General features: G+C 32.7%; 2 protein-coding genes across 8 annotated transcripts in view; one reads left to right on the top strand and one right to left on the bottom strand.

Annotated features, from left to right (window-relative positions):
- Positions 1–1481: 1481 nt before the first annotated feature.
- The window catches only part of LOC130449941 (glycerol-3-phosphate dehydrogenase, mitochondrial), a 45818-nt gene continuing 19694 nt past the window's right edge, over positions 1482–27605 (bottom strand). For 3 of the 7 annotated variants that reach the window (XM_056788054.1, XM_056788055.1, XM_056788053.1), the window contains exons 4-13: positions 24017–24239; positions 22006–22169; positions 19947–20240; positions 16092–16295; positions 15833–16027; positions 15584–15775; positions 14765–14974; positions 13912–14111; positions 10644–10742; positions 1482–2911 (exon numbers count right to left, since the gene is read on the bottom strand). In XM_056788054.1, coding sequence (XP_056644032.1) covers positions 2777–2911; positions 10644–10742; positions 13912–14111; positions 14765–14974; positions 15584–15775; positions 15833–16027; positions 16092–16295; positions 19947–20240; positions 22006–22169; positions 24017–24239 — 1916 coding nt within the window. In that variant the 3' untranslated portion in view covers positions 1482–2776. Of the gene's footprint in view, positions 2912–7759; positions 7898–10497; positions 10600–10643; positions 10743–13911; positions 14112–14764; positions 14975–15583; positions 15776–15832; positions 16028–16091; positions 16296–19946; positions 20241–22005; positions 22170–24016; positions 24240–27605 lie in introns of those variants that run through there. The other 4 variants (XM_056788051.1, XM_056788052.1, XM_056788049.1 and 1 more) reach the window with 2 other exon arrangements.
- LOC130449942 (radial spoke head protein 3 homolog B) lies at positions 3833–7748 on the top strand. The gene has a single exon (XM_056788057.1). The coding sequence runs from the start codon at positions 5040–5042 to the stop codon at positions 6204–6206; it is 1167 nt and encodes a 388-aa protein (XP_056644035.1). The 5' UTR covers positions 3833–5039; the 3' UTR covers positions 6207–7748.

Genomic DNA, 27605 nt, shown 5'->3' with positions numbered 1-27605 from the left:
TAAATAAATGTAATAGAAATGTTAGAAATGACGTTTGAAAATGATGATTCAATGTCAATGAATTATACAAAATTCGTTTCAAAAGATAATTCTTCATAAAAAAGTTTGTGAAGTATTTTAATGTTTTTTTCTTATGAAAAATTGGATTAGAAATTTTGAGGACTCTATTTTTCATATGTTTGATTAAACTAGTTTTAGTGTTACGTGGCTGATATGAATGATATTTGATTTTTCAGAATCTCCTTTTCCATATATATATATATATATATATATATATATATATATATATATATATATATATATACCCTCCCAGGTGTAGTCTCTCATATTTAGTCAGGAAGTGTATAGAGGTTTCGTATATAACAGAATATACACGTTGCGTTTTTTGCTAAATCTTAATATATCAATTGTGGCGGCAATGTCTCGACAAAATTCCTGTTAATATTCGTAAATTGTTCTTGCCTAGGTTCACAAATTCAAAAGATCTTCCTCGGTTGTAGTTCCCTGTAATAATTTTGCCTGTATCAGTACCTACACTGCCGAGAATAAAATTAAAGTCGCCCCGTAATTTGAAGCTATTTTAGAAATTTTTGTTTCTCGGATGAATTTCAATTGTAACATAGTTTTCGTGCTCGAAAGATAAAATTTAAGAAAAAAAACCTTTTTTAACATCAAGCTTTCATTATCCGTCAGCGACTGATTTCATGTAGAGACATTTTGTTTTTATTGTTAGTAATAACATTTACATAACGCCATCTAGCAGCGATAATAAGATTATTATGAAAACAGTTTACTTACGAGTACTTACTGCAGGCAGTCCAATGAAAGAATTTTTTATCCAACATGAATTTTCAATTCCTGCTTGGGAGAACCACCCTAATAGACGTTTGAGGAAAAATTCTTGTTTAAATATTTCTTAAGATATCTCGGGACAGAAAAAAGTTATCGACTTGCGGTATTTTGATGTTAATTTTGTTAATAGTAAATTTAAAAAAAAAATGCTTTTTAAATTTTATACGCCCTCTAGTGAACCTAACATTCTGAAAATAATTTTCAGTTGTTTTTCGAGCCACTTTTATTATACTTTTTTTCTTGAAACTCTAGTATAATTAGTTTCTGAGATTTTTAGTTTTTAATTGCCCAACCGAAAATTTTTTGATTTTATTTTAAATATGTTAATAATATGAAAAAACTATATTAATTTTGCATGTCAAATTAGAGGTCTTCAAAATATGATACTTTATTCATCATGGCAAATTTCCAAAGACACTTCACGATTTCAGCTTATATGGACTACTACTTCAACAATATTTGTTTTACCTTACGAAAATAAAGATTTAATGTGATTTCAGTTGATTCATGTATATATTTAATAAATATTATAAAGTAATATGGTAGGTTCAAAATAATCTTCACTCCAGGTTTCTTGCGCTCATCCTGTATAAAATAATCTGTAGTGATTTTTGTAGAAATAAAACAAATGAGTATTCTTTTTTATTCAACAATTTCCAAAGGAAAAATAACATACCTAGAGTGTATTGCACAATAAATAATATTTATAAGAATAAATTTGGAAATGGAAATATTTAGGCACAAAAACAATTAGCAAAAGTTTAATAAATAACCTTGTTTTGTCTATTAGTATGAATATTGACATGAAAATCTTGATACCTGAATTTATTTCGAGTGTTTTATGGTTTGTTTTATGATTAGCAAAACACTAGTTTCATAGATCGTTACAAAAAAATGCCAGTCAATTGAACGATGACATTATAAATAAAGTGGTTGTAGATAAAATATTTTTAAGAACATAAAATGCGCCATTTTCTAAATACAGAAGGCAGATGACAGTATATTGTGACGAAAAGTACGTTTACAATGCATGGAAAAACTGATTGATTAAAATCGCCAGTAGCCAAAGGAAAAAGGTGATTATTTTATATGCTGAAATGGATCAGGTTTTGTGCCCTTGTTGCCATTTCAGGTACTTTCAACGCCATAGCCTATGAGAATATCGAAAATCCAGGTAGTCTATAAACAATCTATTCTTTTTCATAGGTAAAAAGTACTCTCTTTTGGTCTTCTGGTCAATTGTTGTCGCGTTTCCTCCTTACAGCCAAGACAGCAAGCACAATCCCACGCAATCACGACAACTCCAGCCCTGTAGAGAAGTAACTCCTATATCAGAGTCAACTCCAACAAACCTTTCTCCTATAATATAATTCAAAGGTAAAGGTAAAAAACTGATTTTATTACACGCACCAGGTGTTGTATCTAATCATGTTTAAATGAAATTTTTCAGATTTCTTTTTATAATTGTGTCATTGTTGCCATTGCAGATAGTTTCAATGCCGCAGCGTATAGGAAAATCCACATTGGTCATTTTTATCCAGCGTTAACACCAACAATATTTCAGGATTTGAAATTGCCAGTAGCCAAAAGTGAAAGACTAATCTTATTACAATCTGGAGTTGCATAAAGTTTTGTACTTATTGCTTAGTTCAAATTTAAATCCGGATATCCGGAAGTTTTCTACTTCCATTATAGACATTAAGCACGGAGCAGATATTTTCTACTCCAAACATTCTATTCTTATCGAGCGACATTTTTTATTCTCAAAAAGTCTTTCCATAAAATAAAACTTACAGATCATTTAATAAATAAATAAAAATAAATAGATATGGACTAAAATAGATATGGAATAGAATAGTACATCTAATCCCATTTTGAAAAGGAATCACTATTTTTTTTTCGTGCATTCCTAATTTTCTTTTTCTTACAGCCCACCACCGCTACGTTCAACAGATAATTTCTTTTTGAGTAATTCAGTTTCTTGTTTGATTTCTTCTAATTCGGCCATTCTTGCGAATCTGGAATATGTCACGTGACCGGATTTGATGGCGGACATCATCTAAAATACAAAAACAAATAATTAACAACGTAACAAACTCATTATATATTAACGGATACTATTGAATACTTAAGGCATTGGTAAGAAATTAAGTTAATTGAAGGGATGTTATCAATTTTTTGTTAACTTCTTTAAATAGTTTAACAATCCTCCAAACCGCATTATTTGAAATTTGGTTGCTATTTGGATATATTTTATTAAAAAAGAATATTTGTATATAAAGAAACTACATATAATGAAGTAAATTCATATTTGTCAGGCATTTTCATATTTTTAATTTTTTCCTTGAAATCTCACATGTATGTTTTGTTTTATAAATTGTTGGGTTCTAATTATATTTGGAAATTTATTATTACTCTGTTGGTTTTTCAATGACGGATTCACAGATTTGTCGCCTAAAGGCTATTCATCTTTTACCACAAATACTGACCTCTGAAATTCGATACCTTACTTCACAATTGTTTTAATTAAATTCTTCATCAATGAAATCCCAATTCTTCAATTTGAGAACTAAGGTTTCGTGTAGGATCCTTGATTATTTCTACAGTAGAAAATTGTGAAAAGATATTATTTCGAGCAAAAAAATTTCAATCGTGTTCTTCTTTCATAAGGTAGGTTTTAAAACTATTCATCAGTTTAGACAACGAGTAATTTTGATACATTTTGATTACACACACAGTTTAGCAACAGTAAAACAGTTCTCTTTTTAGGCAAGAAAGGTTTCTCTCACAGGTTTAACAATTGTTCCTGTATACTGCATGTAAAACTGCACTCGTGAGCAAAAAAATCGACTCAAACGACACTCCTGCAATTTCAAGTCATTGGCAAAAAAACTGTAGATGAAATTGTATTTGTCTTAGTTAAAACTTAAAGCTAACAACATTAGTTTCAAAATTATATAAAGTATTGTAATGCTTCTTGTTTTTTCAGTTCAACAATATCTTATATTCGGTAACCATGCGGTTCCGGAAGAAAAGCGTGCACCGCCGATAGAGATGCCAGCACATCGCTGAGAAATCGGAGCCTCACTGACATTGAAGATCAACACGAGCTCAGAAAACCTCGAGGAGTGGCTGAACAGTCAGAATAAGACTTGAGACAGCTAACCTTGAGCCAAAAAGGTTAGCTACTGGCCCGAAATTAACTTCAGCGCATCGAGCAGCTCGGCTAAGATTTGCCAGACAATACGTCAATTGGACTGACGAATAATGGCGTTCCGATTCTCCTCAGACGAAAGTAGAGTGTGCCTGTACGGTGGCGATAGGACAGAACGAGTCTACAAAAGACCTGGAGAAAGATTAGCATAGTGTTGCATAAAAGAAAACGTAGCTTTTGGTGAAGGTTCCTGGATGGAGAAATCGGGGTGTCACTGATATTGAAGTTCAACACGAGCTCAGAAAACCTCGAGGAGTGGCTGAACAGTCAGAATAAGACTTGAGACAGCTAATTAACTCCAGCCCGTCGAGCAGCTCGTCTAAGATTTTCCAGACAATACGTCAATTGGACTGACGAGAAATGCGGTTCCGATTTGCGCAGTGTTGCATAAAAGAAAACGTGAATTATGGAGGAATATGAAACAATTAATATTAAAACGATTCATTTTATTTTTGACTCAAAAAATGTTTTATTTAAAATTTTATCCATAAAAATATATTCGTGTTACATTAAAAATAATTAATATTCTCAATTTTTTTTTTAAATTCTCGTATGAGGATAAAAGAAATGATCGATTCCAATAAATAAAATTTCCTCCATTAAAAATATCATAGTTACGCCCTTGATTAAAACTATCATTGATCAAACATTCAAATTTTATACGTCAGTTATATCACAAAGAACTCGACGTAGTTGAATGTAAATAAACGAAGATTTGACACAAACTTTTCACGTAAATGGAATCGCCAGCAATTTTAAAAAAAGTAACAACAATTAATTAAAAACCGAAATAAGAATAAATGAAGAAGAAAAGGCGAAAATACAATTCTACATCGGAATATTTCATATCAGTTAAGTTCGATAGCATAGAAAGCATATAGTTTACAATTTACGACTCGCAATATAATTTTGACAACTACATACATTAATGTCATAATATGTACCTGAAATATATTTTTGTCGCACTTACAAAATGACTCTCGAAGACAGACCTATTTTAAGAAGGCAACGAGCTCAGCCCAGAAGATCCTCGAAAGACAACCTCGAAGTAGATATACGTAATGGAAGTGCGGGTAACATCGCCAAAAATGAATACGTATTTTCCAGTTCCCCTCGAGCGTTATACACAAATAGAAAAATGTATAAAGGAAGTGATGTACCGTACGCTAACGTTATGTTCGAGAGAAGAGTTTTCAGAGGAACTAATTTCGGAGCAAATAAATGCGAAGGTGACGGCGAATCCGCCGCAGCGAGAGCCGCGGAAGCTCAAAGAAGAGCAAAAGCAAGAACACGTGCCCAAAATATGAAAGTGTCTTTACGACTTGGTTCTCCTCCGGCGATTTCTGGTAGAAAACACGAACGGATACAAACCGAAAATTATTTGGAAGAAATATTCGTAACTCCACCCGTCGCCGATATATGCACACAGACAGATTTATTCTTAGAGAGACCAGTATCTCCATTTTATGTTCCCGCCAAAACCGGCGCCGATGTAGAAACACAAATTTATCCTGGTGATTTGTTCGATTTCGATTTAGAAGTGCAACCAATACTCGAGGTACTTGTGGGTAAGACAATAGAACAATCATTAATAGAAGTTTTGGAAGAGGAAGAATTAGCAGCTCTTAGAGAACAACAAAGAAAATTCTTGGAAATAAGAGCCGCCGAAACTGCTGAAGCTTTGAGGTTGGAAGAAAGAGAAAAGAGATTATTCAAAGAAAAAGAACGAAGAATGGCAGAACTGGAAGAAGGATTGAAGAATCAAAAAGAGATGGAAGAAAAGATAGCCGCAGCTGTATTGATGCAAGGATATTTAGCAAACCTCCTTCCTTCAGTGTTAGAAGGTTTAGAATCAGACGGCTTCCTTTTGGATAACATCAAACAAGATTTGGAAGATTCATTTATGCCTTGGTTACTTAAAGAAGTCACAGGGGAGATGCAAGATATGGTTAGTAGTAGAGATATTCTTGCTGATATAGTTAGGGAGATTTTAGAAAATCGGGCGGATTTATACGTCGCTTTGGATAAAGAAATCGTAGAAGTTGCCGAAGAAGGTACGGATAATATTCAAGATGAGCAGTTGCAAGATCATATGAAATTACAAGAAGAAATTCGAAAAAAATTGGAGGAAAATCAATAAAAATAAGAATTTTATATTGTTTTTAGACACGTAAATTTCTATGTAAATTGTTGAATCAAATAAATATAGTTTTTTCAATATTTTATTTTGTTGGTGCCAAATTTAATGAGAAATTTATACTTGGAATAGATATAAGTGGGCTCATAAAACAAAAATTTTAGAACAAGGTAATTTTTGTATTTAAAATTAACTTTCCGAATAAAATTATTGACCCAACATAAGTATCTGTAAGTTGGTTTTCAACTAAACCACATCAACAGGAGCAAAGAAAGGCCTAAATGCTCATATAGAAAAGGTATTAACTGATATCAAAATCAAGAATTTACCAGAAACTTGGACAGTTTAGAGCTTAAAAGAAAAGTGTATTACCTTACTCATCGATCGATACTACTAAGGAGATACTTTGCAAGATCTACTACATAAGCAGTTGAGGTTAAACACCACCGAGACCGCCCGAAGACGCATAGAATGTCAATCTCGGGACTTCTTTTGGAGAAGTGCAAGTTTGTGGAATCAGCTACCAAGATATCTCCACACTGGAGGCAGCACTCGAGCTACTCGAAAGTAATAGGAAGTGCTTGCTATATAAAAAATATTAAGATGAGGTCTTAGCTGCAATAGATTGACCTAAATGAGGTTATAGAGTTTATGGTAAATAAAAAATAAACCCTGGTTATAGCGCTTAACGTGAATAAGAAAATAAACCCAAATCAGGTTATATATGTAGATAAGGATAAAAAAAAGAGAATAGGGGAAGTAGTAAGAACTATGAAATTGAAAATATATTAGAAATTAAAAATAAAATAATAACAATTAAATAAAGAAAACGGTTGTAAGGACACATTGAAAGAATGCAAATAGAACAGGGTATGAGGAGAATTACAGAAATAAATGTGAAGATTGGGTGGTGCAGAATAAAAAAAATTCTCTAACAGGTAGATACAGGGCAGAAATACATAGAAAAAGATTGTTGAAACTGCAAAAAATTGAATAAATTTTAAATGAGTAGCGATAAACTCTCATAAGGTATTTATTTAAACCATATTTGTATTTCTTAGGTGTAATGGTATACCCAGGTTTATCTTAACTAAAAAAATAAATCAGGAAATTATTATGCTTTAAATAACCCCCATTTTCATTTGAAATTTGTGAGGATTAATCAAATTTAGTTGACTTTTTCCTTCGATAAATTTAAGCCAACCAAAAAGCTGTAATATTTTATGTTTACCTAGCAACGATCAAATTTCAGCGATAATACTGCACTAGTGCAAATTATCGATAATTTGCACTAGTGCCAAATTTTCGTCTAGGATTAATAAACATCATTTGGTTTTAATTTTATATTTTAAGAAAAGGAACAATTATTGTTTATTTTAAATTAAATTTTTCTCAGGAAATAGTCTGCCAAAATGCCCTCTCGTGCATGTCAAATTGTCTCATAATTTCCTCTCGTGGGCATTCGCGCACTCGAGAAAATTAAATTATCGACAATTTGACATGCACTCGGGACATTGATATTGAAAAGACTTAAAATGAGTATGACATGACTGGGTATCTTTCAATTTTCTTTAGGGAATACTTTCAATTTCACACCTTATATTTTGTAACGAACTTGTCCACGATCCTGTTCGGTTATGATAGAAGAAGAAAGTTTGGCGGAAGCGGCGGTTCTCGGAAGCCTTGCTTACTTTCTAAAATCGAATTATCGAGTGATTATTTTTGTATAAATACTCGATTGTTTATAGAATTGTGAATAATTGAGTGTCACAGTAGACAAGAAATAGTAAAAGTAACCTGTGAAATCAAATAAACTATATAAGTCAGTGAATAGTAAAGTGTTAGTGTATAATTATAAATAGTGAGTCGTATAGTGTTCAGTGCTTAGTTTATTGTTTCTAGTGTAATTGTTTAAATAAATCAAGTAAGTAAGATACGTGTCTATAAATCCACCCCGAATTGTTGATAATAAAGGTATTCATTCCTCCATTCATGGTTAGAATAATAGTACTGGAGCCAGTAACAGATTTACATGACCAAATTCCTCTTAAGCAGTGTTAGCTTACCAAGTACGATGAAAAAAATATATTCGATCATTTCGGAGCTAAAAGTTTGTCAGAATTTCAGATAACCCAACGCAAATTTGACAAAACCAACCAAATGATATATTATGAGTCAGCTGGTGCTTTGAACAAAATATTATACTTCCGATGATTTCACTAATTTACTTATGATAGATTATTTTCAACTTCGGGATGAATATATAGGTCCGCATGCTGTATTTTTATAAGAATACTGTCAGCTGATACTTTGGACGTATTAGCCTATTTAAAAGCATTAGGTTTTTCTCAAAGTATTGGCAGTTAGTTTTTTTATTCATCACAGCAGTATATTAATAATGCTCAAATGAAATAAATATTCCGTATCAATATTTTTGAAGCCATTAAGTATATTCACTTCAAGTGAAAAATCTTTTTTCCGCACTTGGTCAGGGCATCAAAATGGAAAGGTTGCTTGCTCTATTTCACTATCTTTAATCTAATAAATGTATCTATCACAGATAATAACGATGATCTTAGCTTGTACATAGTATGTTTTGATCCATTTTATTATAGTAAAGCTAGAACTACCACTCTACAGTTGTTTTGAAAAATGTCTTAAATTATATTTCGCGACGTTAAAAAATGTTTCGACAGAAGCAGGATTAACAGCAACCCAAATCAAAAACAATGTTCACAGTGACTTGTGTCCATCATTCTCAACAATTAAACTATTTCAGAAAACATTAAATTGATGGCAGAAATTGTTCTGTGGCTGGCGCCTAAAAACAAAAGAAATTGCAGCTTTTTCAAAACAAGTGTTCTAAAGATCCTATATAAGCTTTAAATGTGATAAAAATTAGTACAAGGTGGGTGCCTCGAATTCTTAATGCACTACAAAAGCAGCGTGATGGCTACAAAATTTTAGGACGCGTGGCAAAATCAGCCGAGGTACGCGCTAGCTTCATGACAATTTTTATTTGAGAGGAAATCATTGAAAGTGGATTTTTTTTCATGTTAAGCTGGTTGGTTATTTTCTTCGAGATATTGGGTTATCTGGAAGGGAATTATTAAAACCCCCCCTCAAACCGACCTGCAGCTGATGTACACGAGGATTCAAGAAACTATTCTCTGATGCGTCTCACCAATTATAGTTTATAAAGTTTTTCTTTGGTTTTTTATTGTGTTTTTCTGTTGTTTTAAGCAAATTTTGTATGATAGTTTTCATATAAATTCCTATTTTCCATTTATTTGGAGAACAGAACGAATAGAATAGAATAGATTTCTGTTTGGTTATTTTTAAAAAAATATAGTCAGTTTTTTGGTATATTAGAGCATAAGCTCCTTTTATTCAAATCTGTTCTTTCTACTTGTTCCTTTTGCAATAATTTCTATTTGTGTTCCCGTGTTCCGGTTTCCTTCCTCATTTAATGTTTTTCCCGCAGTTCTACAGCTGCCAAGAAGTATTTTCAACCACACCCATAAGACTGAACCGATATACCACAAACAAACAAATTCAACTTAACTCCAAAAACTGGAATTCAGTTGAGGGCTGTACACATCCCGGACTTCCATAGATAAGTCCCAGCCTTATCGTTAATATATAGACAAGTCTAAGTTGTTTTTGATTTATAGCTGCTTTTGTTCGTTCTGCTTTTTTGAACACACAGTTAATGCGACTTTTTTATTTTATCAATAAATTTATTTGTTATTGAACATTTTTTTATTGTTCTTAGCAATAAATATTAATTTGGATAATCGTGTCTGAGGATAGTTTTAGTTTATTCAATTATTATTTTTAATTTAATTAATAAGATTTTTCCACCTTTTCCACTTTTTCGATTCATTTTAGTCGTTCGTTAAAAGCTGAAGAATTGAGGCCGAATACCACTTCCTGAGGAAGAGTCTCCTGCCGGGAAATTAAGGTTATAAGTTCGAGTAGAAGTAATCAAATTTTCACCTGGCTCGTGGACTATAGGGATCGTATACTCTAACGTACATCGTTTGCTAAAGCATTCTGAGATAAATATTACCTAGCACGTTTACATAAAAAAAGCATCGAGCTATCTATCAATTAACAATGTTTGGATAATATTCAGTTAATACCTCACACCAACATATCAAAAAATTCGTTAAGTTTTTTTTACATGCGTTTTGTGTGTCTGTTGTAGTGTCGGTTTTAAAAGTGTCACTTGCATGCAGATAAAACAAAAAAGCACCGTGCAAAACTAAATTGGTACAATATTAAATCCAACCTGTAAATATTCGTCAAGTTCGACTTGTCCGTTCATGTTCGTATCAATTTCTTTGAGTATATCGTGAAGCTCTTCACCAGAAACTTCTTTTTCTCCAGTTTGCTGGAACAACGAAAACATTGAGAAGACATTGATTAAAAACTTACGTGTAAATAATCTGCTAGATCCAGTTGACCATTAAACATTAGGTTGATCTCCGATAATAAAACATGGACTTCGTCGTCGGTAAGTTTTATTCCTAATGACTGTAATAGATATTTAGATTATAAGGACTATAATAATGATAGTGTAGTCTTACTTGAAGGACTATAAAAAATATCTAAGAATATCGATAGCAAAACTTACATACTGATATAATACTCTATCTATCAACGTCACATTTTGAATCCTATGAATTTAAAATTTTTACAAGAATTTATACAAAATAAAGCCACCACAAATCTCAATTAATTATTTTCCAGTCGACATAAGTATTCCAAAGCTCGGAAAATACATTAAAGTTAGTACACTTTGGTGTTTCATTGCCACGTTCCTAATAAGAAATCGCTCATATATATATATATATATATATATATATATATATATATATATACCTATATATATATATATATATATATATATATATATATATATATATATATATATATATATATATATAAAATTGAAACTTGGTACAAGTATAATTTTTATGATTCTAAGGTTGACTAAAAACGAATTTTATCAAATTCCGGGGGAGTTAGAAAGAAACGTTTTTCATATATCGCTTTTAGAAATTTTTAAATTCACTGGAATTGCCTTGATTACCACCTTACAATTTGCTGTTAAAAGTAGGATCAGTTTACATCATGCTGCGTAATATACAATTTGCTGTTAAAAGTAGGATCAGTTTACATCATGCTGCGTAATATTAATCAACCTCGACTGTGCAATGGAATAAGACTGGCTGTGAAAACGGCGATAAATACTGTCATTGAGGCAACAATCATAAAGGGAAAGTACAAAGGAGACGATGTCTTGATCCCGCATATAGCGATCCAACGGATTTACCATTTTGTGATAAAACAGTGTATAGTGAAAAAAATGTTTGTACAGTATATATATATATATATATATATATATATATATATATATATATATATATACATACTTTTTTTTATACGTTTTTACTTTTATCGTATTTGCTGCTACTTCAAGTAAGAATAAAACTACTATATTAACCGAATTTATAAAATGGCGCATGCTGTAAGATAGTTCATGATCAGAATTTCGTATAAAATTTTAAATTTGGACAAATCAAATAAAAGAGAGACCAATATAAAAGCAATAGGAGCACACACGCGTTTTATTGACCAAGAGCCTTCCTGGAGTGGAGTTAGTTTAGGAAGAATGAGTAAGCATTGTGTTAGAACCTTTTCGACTTGAACCACATTAGAAAAATCCATCGAAACTACTAGATACAAAACATATTCGACTCTCATCAAAAACAATCTACATCCCTTGACTGTCTTCCTTATACCTCACTGTCGCATCAGGAAAACATAATGAGAAAATATCTGCAGAACAGAAATTTCTCAAATGGCACAAAGGATTATACAAATAAATAATTAGAGCCTCGAAATAGATATTGGAAATGTCGAAATAAAATATAGAGAAAATATATGCACAAATTGATACGTGCACATTCAGGAGAAAGAAACTTTTAGAATGCAAAAAATTCTGTGAACTAGAAAGCTGTATATGCAAGAATTTAACCTCTTTTAAGCCAGATTATACAATTCATTAGGAATTCATAATTGAAAGGCTCAATGTTGCAATACAATATAACCACTAATTATTTGACAAACTACAGCAACTCTTGAAAAGGGACAATGTTGTGAGGACTAGAATGGGAACTCATACTTAATTTAAAAAAGATGATGTAAAGTTTGATCGGATGTGGCACAAAGGATACTACAAATAAATAGGTAGAATCTCGAAATAGTACTTCGTCGAAATATGGAAATAAAATGTCATATAGAGCAGGCATTCGGATTGTGGATTTTCCGGAGATTTCTTAGAATAAAATTCTTGCTACTTCACAAAATTGCAAGAGGATACTGAAGTTAAAATCATAATAAAACGTAAGAAGCTACAAGATCTAGACCGTAAACAAAGAGAAACTAAAGATGCTTAAATAAACGTCGAACAAGTGTAAATAACAGATAATAACTCTTGACTAAACGATTAAAATTTAACTGCAATATTTTCATATTTTGACTCTCAAATGCTCAAGCAACTAAAAGGTTTTCTTTCTTATTTATGCCTCAAAATATTCTCCATTGAGATTGATATACTTTTCCATGCGTTTGAACTTTTTTGAGGTAGCTTGAAGCATTTTGAACACAGAAACCGCGTCTTCTGCTGTCGACTTAGCAGTTTGTTTCTTTGTATGCCTCTTTTTTGACAATTTTTCCGATGACAAACAAATGGTTGTATAGATGTTAGCCGTTATGTTGCCCTAATCCCACTGTTTCCATGTGATTAGTAAAACCAAAGGAACAGACAACCATTTGCTTCAATGGACCGACTTCAAAGGATCACACAGTTTATTGTCGGGCGCATGCATCCCCTTTGCAGATTTACGCTGCCTTAGATGTTTCAAATGTCAAAGCACCAGTCGACGATAACCTTTCTTTGAGCCGGCAAACGACAAAATATTGGGTTAAGATTATATTTAATGGTGTGAAATTTACACAGGAATTATAGCAGTCAAAAACAGTGATGTCGTGGTTGAAAATCTAAATAATATGTCAGATTATCTTTTGCTGATCAACTTGACATAGCGTCCCAAGTGGCAATCCATAGGTCCATGAGCAAATGATATTTCATATAAAATGTTATATATCGATGAATAAAATGAAAGAGGCCGTAGAAAGCCAGAGAAGGTGGGTTATAGATGAGTTTCTGAAGAAGAGAAAGTACTGTGGTGGGGCCTTCTAGAGTTAATGAGCAACTGATATTTCATAAGATTCAGATATTATTGAGCATTTCGAAGGTAGCAATTGATAAATGAGTGAGAAATTGTTCTAGTATCAAATAACTGGATTAACTGTAGCAGTGGCGAAATTCATTGGAATAAAATAAGTAACTGAAACTGTTAGATTAATGAAATTAATGAAACTGTTGGATTGATGGAACATTAAAAAATAATTCAGAACATAATGTTTTCCAAATCAAGAACTATATGACTGGACTTGAATAGCTGCAGATTTACCTTTACATCCAATATCACTGGTTATTGTCATTAAAATAAAATTGCATCATAATAACGAGCAAAAACCTTTGAATAAATATCATCGGAGCATTAAAAATATTAATGACACATGTCTCAACTTTGAAAAATTAAAAATTAACAACTAACATTTTTTTACTTACTTTTAGACTTCTCCTAATGTCATTTATAGATACGTATCCTTTTCGGTCTTTGTCGATGTATTGGAATCTTTTAATGTAAAGTTGTATTTCTTCTTTACTTAAATTAATTGGTATTTTGTCTCTACTAGCCCGGTTCACATTTTGACCCATTTCGTTTTGAAGAAATTCTGAAGCTTGTTTCATTTGGTTCTTCTTTTCCTCTGAAAATGCAATTCAATTGTAAATGTTAAATGAAGAAGACTCACGCAGAAGTTTATGGCGTATAAGTATAATCGAATCTTCATTTTTTGTTAAGACCTTCGTGTATTTTAAAACACTCTTGGTACATCACAGGACACTGTTATACGATGAAAATGATGCCATTGAGCTGATAGAAAACAGTAAAATAAGAATGTGAGGTATTTTCAACAACCTTCAACTTAAGGACAGTAATTATAGAAACTGTAAATAGGTGCCTCTATACTCTAAAAGATCTCTTAAACACTTGAAATACTTGTAGGTTGTAATTTACGAATGGTAACAGAGGTAAACAAAGAGCGATTGCGAATTGTTAAGAATAGAAGACTCCTAAATGTGTGTGTTTACCACATCTGATGACAGAACAACTGGAAAAATAACAATTGAGATCTGGGACTACAGCAAAAGATCTCAAACTTGTAGGCACCAAAATTTAGATGAAGTTGGCTAACACCCATCCAAGATAATAATACCATGAAGAGAGAAAGAGAGACAATAATGTGATCGGTCCAAACAATATTTTAAACATATTTATTTAGTGTCTTTTATATATTTGAAATGACGATTTACCACTGCCATTGGTAGACCAAGTTTTTATTACAAATGAAAAACTTACCTTCGGACCAACCTAATTCTTCAGCCATGATATTAACAATATCAGGTAGCGCTTCTTGAGCAGCTTGGACGTTCAAGAAAGCTAGCCTTACTCTTCTAGCGATCATATCTACAGCTGTAACAGCGTATTCTCTTACACCATATCTCACTTCAGCGTCAATGTATGGAAATTCAGGATGAAGTTTTTTTCCAATAATCGGCCACCGCTTACCTTAAAATTTTGAAAAAATTGGTTATAATAACAGAAACTTTCTTAATGTCGTAGCTAGTGAGGGCGTAATGGTCCCCGTGTTCAAAGAGGCTCGGGAGACCTCTTTAATTGCGACGTCCTTAGATTTTACGAATAACTAATGATTTGGGCACTTCTATTGTCAAAGAAGAACGTTATAAATTTTATAGAGTATTGATTTGGGGCATCGTAAGGAATGAATGAAAAAGGGCCTTCCCGATGCCACTGAACACTAGTACAGTGTTTCATGGAAGCTAACTTGTCTCAAATAAAACATTTTACTTGCAGGAAAACGATTTATGTAAAATGTAATAAGTCCTTTTAAATTTGTTATAGGTATTTTCAATGATTCCAACAGATAAATCTATTAGTGACAACTGTCTGCCATAAATTGATGTTCGGAAGTCGGTAGCCAATCTAACTTATTAGTAGTTTTATAGGCAGTCATATATCATCAATTCCTTTATCTGTATCACACTAAATTAATGATATTGAAAGGTTTTTTTAGCAAAATTTCAAATGAAATAGTTTTTGTTTACTTTGAAAATTCTTCAGAAAGTATTAATCCTTTTAAATAAAAATTATATTCACCTGTCAAAGATGCCATTTTAGCTACAGCAAAAGCTCTGTCTCCATAAGATTTTGACAGATGTTGTGCTACTTCACATTCTAAACCAAAATCTTGTACCAATCGAATATACATGGTTGGAGTCCATCCATGGGCTCCGTAAAGAACCATCATATCTGTTTGACTGTCTTTATATTTGGGAGTTAAATTACAAGCTGAAAATTATTCATATGTTAATAATATAAGCAAATCCAATATTTTTGGATTGTTACCTTTAATCGCTTCGTCGATGGTTTCTGCAGCCATGGATCTGTAAGTTGTCCATTTCCCTCCTGCTATTGTAACCAAACCGGATTCACTAACGTGCACGATATGATTTCTAGCTAATGACTGGGTGTTGGGTTTATTTGGATCAGAAACAAGAGGTCTTATTCCGCTCCAAGCTGACAGTACATCTCCTCTTCGGACTTAAATACATATGTAAATGCGTTAGAAAGAATTTTAGGAACAAAAAAACTTTATTTTAATCACCTTCTACGTCTGGGTTAAGATAATTTTTTACTTCTTCTAAAATAAACATGATTTCGTCTTCTGTTGGTTTCGGATTATGTGTCACTTTACAGGGCAAATCTGTGGTACCGGCGATTGTGTGTCTTTGCCATGGTAGGAAGAAAATTACTCTACCATCGCTAGTGTCGGGATCCAGAAGACCCATTTGTTCTGGACTGTAGTACCCTAAAAAATAATTTTATTATAAACAGATTTGTAATGTTACAAGCAGGGAGGATATTATTCTCATCATATTTGTATTTTAATAATAAAAAAGTAAAAAAAACAATAAAAATTATAGTTGAAACCAAATAGCAGTTTCAATCAAAATTGAGTGATCATGGACAAAAAACAAGAAGGAATAAGAAAAAAGGACGATGGTATGCAGAGATGATAAAAGACCTAAGAGAGAGATGAATTCAGGAATGGAAAATGAAAGCAAAAATTAGGAGAGTTCAAGGGCCTAAAAAGCCTGTGTGAAGCACTTATTTATAATCATACTACTATTAATCAAACTCACATTTACATAATCATCCTCTTCCTCATAGAGGCAACAATATTCTGTGTCAAGTATATGGAAATACATTTAGAAACTAAGATAATCATGAATGGCATTAGAGAATACAAATCTATATTATGTCTTGTATGGAGTACAAGTTGTAGTTCTACCAGAAAGTTAAGTAGAAAATCATTAATTGATTGTTGTTTGTTGTTATGTATCCAACCAAAGAATTCTCATTCCTTCAAATCGCTGGAAGTCCAAGAGCTATAAGTATTATGGAAGATTAAAACACCACATCAGATAATACAGTCCAAGCTACAACAAAGAAATCACAAAAGAGTAAAAGGGAGGTGTTCAGCAGGATTGAAATAGTTAAGAAAAGATGTTCTCAAAATAATAACCAGGCTTCTAGACACGAAAATAGTTATTGCAAAATCAATGAAATATAATTAAGACGTGGTGTAACCTCAGGAAGTAATGATGATAGAAGAATACGTTTTGAGAATGGTGGAACAGAAGATACTAAAAACAATATAATGTCCATTAATTTCAAGAAATAATAAATAATAAGAGCTGGAAAAAGATATAATAGATAATATAAAACCAAATGGTTGAGAAACAGATTGTATATGAATAAACAATATTATCCTAGTAGCCCGAAGGAAAAGAATGAAAAATAAGAAACATGGAAAATGGAATATCACTACAATTAAAAGAACCATATAATAAGCTCAAAATCTTCAATAAACAATTTGAAAATGAAAATTATCATTAGTTGTACAGGACGATCCAATAAAGGTTTTTGTTGACGTTCAAGAGTCTCTCTCCGCATCTCAACATTGCAAAAATAAAAACACCAAGGGCGTAGCCAGGATTTAGTTTTGGGGGGGGGGGGAGGTTGATATGAAGTAGTCCATCCCTTTAAGTTTATCACCCTTCCTTTTTTTTCCTTTTATTTTTAGCCAATAATAATGATTCACGTATCCTTAACACGACCACCAAATAACACTTCACTAGAATTACTCACTTACACGGTACACTTAACTCTCTTCACTATTCGTTCACCACTTTTCATTTTTATTCGCTTTGAGTTCGCATGGTGACGCGCCGCTTATATAGCAGCTCAGTAGCCGTCCAGGAACTTCCACAAAGCTCCTCTCATTCCGATCGAGGAGCGTGGCGAATAATTGAGAAACAAGGCAAAGTTTCTATACAATACAAATTAGTTCGGCTACTCGAGTAAAGATGGCAATACTGTGCGCAACGTCCACTAGTTCGGCTTCAACTGCCTCGCCTTAAAAGATGGCGCTAGGCCTATGCTATATGTATTAAAATGTGATAATTTAAGTCTCTTCATTCTTCGTATTTTTTCGGTATAATATTAGGTAATATTTTGTTTATTTCGGGAGAGTTTGAACCCCCGAAGACCTTCCCTTTGCTAAGCTCTTGGAAAATACCCTTTGGTGAAGTAAGTAAAAAGATCAGGAGCGCAACCGATATGCCCGATTGGCTAGTATGACGTCTAATAGTAATTTTTGAAATTTGTAACTGGTACTACTGGGCGTGATCGTCTTAACTGAGTGATATGCTGCTCTGGTTGCTAATCAAGTTAACCTCGGTTTTAGAAATAAGATAGAATGAAATGAAAAGTTATTCTACCATTCAATGGAAGGCGGTGGTAATCACTGACAGTATACTGCTTCGTATAGTGTAGATTCTTTCTTTTTATGGTAACTGGATAACACAACACAACTAGAAGCGAGAAATGGGTCGGTTTTTTATAAAACTACAAAGCTTGTACGATAGAATATGAAACTTTTGGTGGTGCCTGGTGTTTTGTTTCTAAAAATTGTCCTAAAAATTAGTTCTTTCTCGTGGAGTGGTTGCAGCACTTAATATTTTCAAGAGAATTTATCTTGCAATATAAATAATGATACAAAGGTTCTATCAACTTCCCTTTTCAAGAACTTGGAATATAATACCAAGATGAACACGTGAGCAAATAAACATCCAAAATAGGGTGAAGTATTAATGGAAAAGGCAGTACTAATTTTAATATGAATCTATGTTAGTAAGTCATTTATTTACTAATTATTCACATAGAGTGTTTATTTCGTAGTGGTTGGGATAAAACAATGGCAATATCTGAACTTGATAATCTAAATATCAGAAAATATACAGAGTGTCGCTTTTTAAAAGCATTCAAAAATGCACAATTCTTTCCAATTAACTTTATAAAAAAAACTGATAAAGGCATTTATCCCTGAGAATTGATAGAACGACCTTGACATTAATCTCTTACCGAACCACTATGTCATCATGCCTTTAATAATCATATACAGGGTGTCCCGCATATATACCAAATTGCATATCTGAAGAGTTATAGAGACCTAAGTATGACCCAAAATTTCTTAAAAATAAAAAATAATTTCTTTCACTACAAGGTGTGCTCTTCTCGAGGGCTCATTTTCGACTCGATCTGCGCATCTCTCAAGAGCCAATGAGAATTCGCTTCCAAATTGGCGCGTCGTTTTGGGAGCGAATTCTCATTGGCTGCTTCCCAGCTGGTGCGCAATAGCACACCTTGTAGTCTTTACATTATGTTTGGAACACTAGATAAGATGGTTAAGGGCATTGAAGAATGGTGTGTAGAAGCCTATCGAACTATTGCGAGTGAATAAATAGTGATCTAACCTTCAAATTCTACAGCAGTTTTTTGTCTGTCAGTCGATTCAAAAAATTTTCTCAGACCATGGATAATTTGGTTCTTTGTCATATTCAAAGTAAAATTGAATAATCAAAAACATGTTTTTGACAATGTTATTTACGTTACAAAAAGTTAAGGGAATTAGAATTAATCACCCTAAATGGTTCGATCGTCTTCTAATTACAACTATTTAATACCATTAATAGTTTCATAAAATGTATTCAATTTTGTATTTTTTGGTTAAAGTGTTACAAAAAATTTAATTGTTTTCGAAACTTTTGATATCTTCTTTGAATCATTATAACTTTTCAGGGATGTAGCTTGGTATAGATGTAAATTGGTACCAATCATATTTTGGGCTTCCCCTATACGCTTGTTCTCTGCGTTGGTATTATGAAGGACAACTTGTATTACAAATAACATTTTAGAGCATACTTAGTAAAAGCATTTTCCCGTATAAACTGCTGTTGAATTGTTACAACGCCATCTGTTAGTGAAATGTGCAAACTGTCTTAATACAATAGATTGATTAATTACCACTCAATGATTATTTTTTTTATGTATTTCTGATCCATCGATTATCAGATTTTATGAATAACATAGTATTCGAATAATACATATAAATTACCTGGTAAAGTTATGTGAACCCCGCTACTGGGACTGCAAATTTCTTTAACGTTCGGATTATCCATTTTTCTAATGCTGTCTGTGAAAGGTCCAGTAGCGTTGATGACACACTTCGTAGGTATACTCCAAGTCTTACCGGTCATTTCGTCTTTAACATTTACACCGCATATTACTTCTTTTCCATCGCGTTTCTCTTTTATTAAACTAGTAGCGCTGACGTGATTGGCTATCGTAGCTCCGTGTACAGTTGCCGTTATGGCTATTGCCAAGTTCATTCTGGCATCGTCTTGTTGACCTAAACACAGAAATACGAATCACAGTTTATATTAATTGAAAATATGAGTTCCATGGAGTTGAAATTTTTTTATGACAAACAAATGCACCTAATCTTAAGATTAACCGACATTTTACGTTTAACCTAAATTACTAAGTACTTTACTATCCTCAGTATTCCCAATGGTTCACTTGAGAAATGTACGTTTAAGCGCACTTAAACTGGGTTATAACTGTCATTTTTCACACAAGTTCAAAAGGCTTGGTGCGTTTGAGCCTTCGGAGTGTGTTTTGATTATCGAGAAGTTCCAACATTTTGTTATTTATGGGGTTTTGGAGTCGTTCTTCGTGACCTTCGCCATTCTTTTTTTATATGGAGTTCTCGGTGTAGATCTATATACGGATATACCACGGAGCGTTTACTATATTCCTAAGTATTCGGTTTTGGACTCTTTGCTGGCAAACATAATTATAATAATCAAACCATACCGGTTTGATTATTTGTTTGTGTACTAACACCTTATTTTTAATAGTAATTCGTGAGCTTCTTCCTAGTAACCAATATAGTTTTTTATATCTGAGTTTTCTTTTTGATATGCTCCTGCCATTTTGGTTTCGTATCCAATTATAACCCTAGATATTTTTCCGTTTTCTCATATAGGATAATTTCATCGTTTGGTGTATCTTCTTATAAGTAAAGTTGATATGGGCAGATTTTCCCTCATTGATTTGTTAATTCAGACATCTATTTTGTGAATTTAATTTTGACGATTTTTGACAACCTCTACAATTGAATCTCCAGCAGCTAGCATTGCAGTGTCGTCTGCAAATGTGGCCAGTTCAACATTTTCTGTAACGAGGATGTCACAAGTACAGTTTTGCTGTTTTCTACGTTATTGGTACGTATTAGAGCTCGAATACTGCATTTATGAGGTTTGTGAATCTTACAATGGCCTTTCTTGGTAACTATTGTAATATTTTTTCTATTATAAGGTCAGCTCTATTCATTCATGGCCTTCATTATTTACCTCTACATCAATATTCCCATAAACGTCACTAAACGTTTCATCATTTTTTTTTCATGTCAGTAGTTTCATTTAGTATGAGGCATGTATTTGTCTTTTGTTGATCAATTGGCGGAATCTGTTGAATCGATATGTTTAATCTTTTTTGACATTTCTACAGTAAATAGTCGGTGGTTTGATTATATAAGTTTGTCTATTTCATCTTAAACGTTAATTAGTATGTTCTTATTTCCGTTTTCTTTGAAATAGTTTATGATTTCTTTATGGTTGTTGTGATCTTTCGTTCTTCTTGTAATTGGTTTGATGTTGTTCCATGCTGCTTGCTGTGTATTTATTATTAGTTGTTCAGCTTCTTGTTCATTAGTTCTGATTGGAACATTTAATTTAATTCTTGTTTAAAACTTTCCCAGTCAGTCACATTATTACTTAAAGTTAGTTTAGATTCTCTTACTATAATGTATTCGCTGATGGTGAGTAATATAGGAGAATGATATGAGTTTAGGCCTTCAGCATCTTCAATTTTTATAAAATTAATAGCTACTTTTCTGGAAATGAAAAAATCAATCAAATCTGGCACTTTATTTATATCGCTTGGCCAGTATATGTGTTTACCAGTTGAATGGTATTTTCCATCTATAGCAGCATGCAGTTCTTTACCTTTTGTATTAGTTAGCCTAGAATCCCAATTAATATTCTTTGCAATGAAATCTGCATGGAATTGAAAGTGAATTTAAAGGTTAGAGAAAATAATAGAGGGCTCACCATCATAGTATACCAGTCCGCCGACCAATTTGTCACCCCTTAACATAGGAAACAGCTCTAGAGCATTCTTTTTTGATAGGAAATAAGAAGATTTTACGGTTTGTCTACCGGCTATCAGATCGTACATTTTTATACCAGCCCAGTAGTAAGGAACTTGCCACCACCTAAAAAGATTTAACCAATTAACGTTAAACAGTTCAACAACTAAGACTATTCAATCTTAAACATATATGGAGGGCAACCGGAAGTTTTACCTCGGAAAATATATTCAAAAATGTTTTTTTTTTAATAAATACCGTAGTTAAAGTGGGTAATCGATTATATTTACATAGGTTGGCTTTTTAATGTCTTCCAGACCATTTCTATGGTATTAAACACACAATAATACAGAGGTAGTCGTCTTAATAAGGTGTGTCCATGAGTTTTGAAAATTCTCTAATATTATACTACTTTTCTAAATCATAACTTTTTATAATTTGAATGAAATGGAAACAATTATTTATGTTTTCATAAACGCAATATCAGTGCATTCGAGAATATTCGACAGATGAAAATTTTATGTTGAAAGTCTGAATTTCTTTCAACCCTTGATTTGTTTTCATAAATATATTGGAATGTGCATTTGGTCTCAGGTATGGAGATGAATTCAAGAAGAAGCAATATTTCGCAGTAGTAACCGAGCTCAAAAAAGAGTTTGAGTTGGACATCAAAAGATGCAAGATTGATTGGGACTAGTACAGATTGATGTACAGGTGATTTAGTTTTTTGATTGTATACTTATTGTTTACGTTAATGACAAAAGACGCAACCCTTCAAGAAAAGTAACAGTGACGACAGTCCAAGGAATATCAAGAAATAGGCAAATGATATTGTAAAGTTCAGAGAAAATAAATTTGTTTACTATAATATAAAATGTCTGATCTACCAAAGAGGAGGTTAGAAAACTGGAAAGCCTCAAGGCACCAGAATACGGTGAGAAATTAATTAATTCAAAGTGCAATTCGTGATCGCAGTCGTTTTCTCCCTTATTTTATCAAGAATTGGTGCGCGATACTTTCCTTATTGCTCTACCTTTTTAAAGGTAATCGAACAGTCGCCATTACTTTTACAGCCAATGAAACCATATATGCCTTTTTCGAAGCAGGTTCGTCTTTTGCCATCCACTGTCTTGACTGTTTTTTTGGTTCAGGAGTGTAGTAGTAGATCCACGTTGTAAATCCTCAAAAATCAGACTCATTTCATTTGAACCCCGTCAATAAGGCTTGGGAAATATTCGCTTTTAGCCTTCTAGCCTTAGTTCGACGGTCATCCAGTACCATTTGGTGAACTTTTTCGATGTTATTGTTGATAGTCGCCGTTTTTGTCCTCCCGAATGCTCGTAGTTAATCAAATTGATATGTCCACATTTGAATTCAGCTGCTAAAAATTTTACGGGCGCTAATGATGGTACAGAGTATCCGTACGCATTGTCTACTTTCTCTTTCATTTGCTTAGGCCTACAAATCTTTAATGACGTCTCGATACTCATTTTTTCTATATCCAGGAAAATCTTCACAGCGACTCATTTATACGATTGTCAAACAAAAACTAAGCGTACAAAATGGCTGAAATTTTAATGAGAATCTCCCAAAGCACGCGCAAATATATTTCCCAACTTATAATGATTAATGCTGACATCTTCAGGTTGTGGTTGGAACTTTTTAGATAACTATTGCACTACAATATGATTTAATTTATTGTTACATTTTTTTAACAATTCGTAATTGATAGATATAATGTAATATTTTGCAATTTTTGCCTTGAGAAATTTTCCATATTCAAGAAGTGGACATGGTATAAAAAAATATTCTTTCTGTGAACATTTAGTGGCAACTATTTGGAAGTTTTGCACATAATGTCATACAAATTTTCTTATAATCAATTTAATATTTGAAAAAATTGGTTATAAACAGTAAATAACTTTTCCCATCTAAACGAGTCGCACTGTATATAATTTACGTTTTTCACCTACCTATATACTGGTAACATAATAGGTAATGGATGTGCTAAATGTGGAGCTTGATGTAACATAACTGCTCTTTCGTGAAGTGCTTCTTGAACCATTCTATATTGCTCGTAATCTAATTGCATTATTGCCTTTTGGAGATATCTGACTCCTCCGTGGATCAGTTTCGTGCTTCTGCTCGACGTTCCGCTGGCAAAATCATCGGCTTCAATAAGTGCAGTCTTCAGCCCTTGAAATAGAAAAAGATTTCTAAATTATACACTGTGAAAGTACTGTCCTTTGTCAATCAGCTACTTCAATAATTATTCCGAAAAGTTTTCAACAAAACTAAATAATTTCAACTTATGCTTCAAATGATTGTAGAGTAGAAAATGTGACAATAGAGATTAGAAAGTCCTGTTTAAAAAAGCTGGCAGTAACGAAATATTCTAGTCAACAAATGCAAATATGTAAAAAATAGAGATTGAGGTTCTAAAATGATGAGCGATGGCTCATTCTATTCGAAATCACCTCTAGGAAAACAAATTTCTGGTTTTCGTATATATACTTAAAACGTGTCAATATTCAGAATGCTTCATCATATTCAACAAACTGTCCTTTGCCAACAAGATAACATTCTTTGAGTTTGATTATCTTATGTGTTAAAATTACTATTTTTTAATTTTTGAGAAAAAATTAAACCTAACTAAATTTCCGTGATAGTAATGGCTGGCTTCAGAACTTTAAGAAAATAAATGAAATTGATTTCAAAAAAATTACCGGGGAAGGTGCAAGTGCAAGTGTAGACGACAATGTATGTATACAGTGTAGTGAAAAGCTTTTTGAACTGACAAAAGGGTACAATATTGAAGATAAATTTAACGCTGACGAAAATGGACCTTATTATCAGTGCTTAGCGGACAAAACCTTAGCATTCAAAGGGGACTTATGTCATGATGGAAAAAATAGCAAGCAGAGAGTTACAGTACTTCTTGCAGCAAACCAAACCGGCTCTGTTAAACTTGATGGCCATTGATGATTGGAAAAGCAAAAAACCCTCGATGTTTCAATGGGGTTAAAAGCCTACCAATGGATTACACATCAAACCAAAGATCTTGGATGAAATCTCATATTTTTGGCAAATGGTTAACGGACCTAGACAAGGAGATGAGAAAAAAAAGAAAGTTCTGATGTTTATAGACAATTGTACAGCAAATGGGGACCCTCCGAAACTCAAAAATATAAAAATTGAGTTCCTACCTGAGAACACCACATCCAAACTACTGCCTCTTGATCAAGGTATAGTAAAAAACTCCTTTACAGGAAAGAAGTGGTGCGCCAGTTTCTCCTTAACGTCGACGAGAAAAATTCGATAAAAATCAACTTGAAGCCATTTGGATGGTTTCGAAGGCGTGGAGAAATGTGACAGAAAAAACCATTGAGAATTGTTTCAAGAAATGGGGGTTTACACCGAAATATCAAGATCGTGAAGGAACAGTTGAAGAGGATGGTATGGCTGTTGATGCATCACTTAATGCAGAAGAAACTCCTTCACGATGAAGCGAAATTACAAAGAGATTAAATATTGAAGAGCTCACTTTCAAGGAATTTGTAAGTTTTGACGAGGATCTGGCTATATGCGAGGAGTTAAGCGATGCTGACATCTTCGCATCCGTTTCCACAGACGCAGAAGAAGATGACAGCAGGACAATGTGGACAGCCAGGTCGAGGAACCGGATTCAAGCCCCACACTTCGTGATGCTCACGCTATTAGCATCTTGCGGAAATTCTTGCAAATGAAAACTATAATGAGTGTTCGGGCAATCCAATCTATTGTAGTATTGGATGATGCATTGGATAAAGTGTCGTTTTCAGGTAGACAAACTACAATTCCGATTTTATTCAAAGCTCAGCTTAATTTTTCTTCGCACATTCAATACGTATCTGATTTTCAAGTCAATTGTTTTATTGTGAAATAATGACCAAAGATTATTCTTATTATAATTACGTAATTATTTTATTTCCAACTGTTTTTTTATGTTTGTCATTAAAATTCTTCATATAAATACTCAAAAAATAGCAATCTTAAGCTATATTAATTGACGTTCATTGTATTGTTGTATATGTATAACAATTTAATAAAACAAGTACATTTTTCCTATATTACATTGAGTATATTCATATTTTATCATGAACCTCTACCTCTATATATCGAAGCCAGTCAGAAATCACCTCAAAAAATCGAACCTCGCTATATCGAAATCGTCGATAATTCGAAGTTTTTCCGTTCCCCCTGTTTGTCTCTTACAAAAACAAAGTTTTCCTTAACATTACATGAGAGAGAAGAGAGAAATGTTTTATTGTCAAAAAATTGTTTCAATTTGTAGACAAATTAAAAAACAGACATAAAAATAATTGAATAAAGATACAATTAAAATAAAATTTCAATATACAGAAGAAAACAAGAAAATAAACCAGTATGCAGCATGCCCGGAAAGAAATATTATAATTAGAAGTGTTTACATAGTAGAAGATACTTTCCAGTCAATATGCCCTCAAATTATTGCGGAACGCGGGAAAAGATGATATCGTTTTGATTTCAATTGGCAAGTGATTGCGCATTTTTTTGCATTGTAAAATATTGAGCCCTTAACTAATTCTATACGTGGAGGCAATTTGTAATTCCCATTTCAAGGAATTGTTCACAGCAAGCCCTAAAAATTTTATTGATTGAACGACATCAACGGTAGTGTTATTTAATAAAAAAGGCTGCAATGTATTTTTATATAATAAAACATTAGTTTTAGAAACGTTGAGACAAAGAATATTAGAATCGCAATATGATTTAAGGGTGATTAGGTCACTAGATATGGTCCTCTCAAATGCCGTGTGAACAGGGTTGTTCCAAGAGAAACTAGTGTCGTCGGCAAAAAGACATATTTTACCACTAATTTCTAGATAGTCGCTTATAAACAGATGAAACAACATAGGGCCTAGAACTGAGCTTTGGAGCACTCCACATTCTATTGGCTTGCAAGAACACATCGTAGATTAACCCTTATGTAGTGGTATAATTATAGCCGTCTCAAGGCAATTGGGAAAAGTGCCATTTTGAAATGAAACGTTAATTAAAGTGGCAAGGTGATTTAATGTACAATCGGGCAGACTCGAAAACATTTTTGATGTAAGTCCATCAGTTCCAGATGAGTATTTATTTTTTATGTCAATAATTGTACTGCGAAGCTCTGCTAAAACTACCGGCATTAGCATTAGGGAGATATGAAAGCGGATCATGAGGATTTAATAAATTTTTTGCTATAAAAAATTTAATTTATCGACGCACCCTCTATAGCAACGTCGCGGATGTGTTAAAACAACCACGCGGACTCTCTTTTTCAATTCTAAATATTACAGGTAGATTTCCGAAAGTTGGTACTATAGAAAATTTTCTCCTCTTTAAGAAATATTAATAATTTTTCAGTTATTAACAAAATAGTGAAAACTGCTTTTTTTTTCTTCTTATTTAATCAATAAAATAATTGCAATTGCACCAAAATCCAAATAAACTATCGCTCATAATTTTAGGATCTTTATCTCTAGTTTTCACGTTTTTGTT

Source organism: Diorhabda sublineata, chromosome 10 (assembly GCF_026230105.1).
Source record: "Diorhabda sublineata isolate icDioSubl1.1 chromosome 10, icDioSubl1.1, whole genome shotgun sequence".
NCBI lineage: Eukaryota > Metazoa > Arthropoda > Insecta > Coleoptera > Chrysomelidae > Diorhabda > Diorhabda sublineata.
This window is presented reverse-complemented; position numbering and strand designations above follow the sequence as displayed.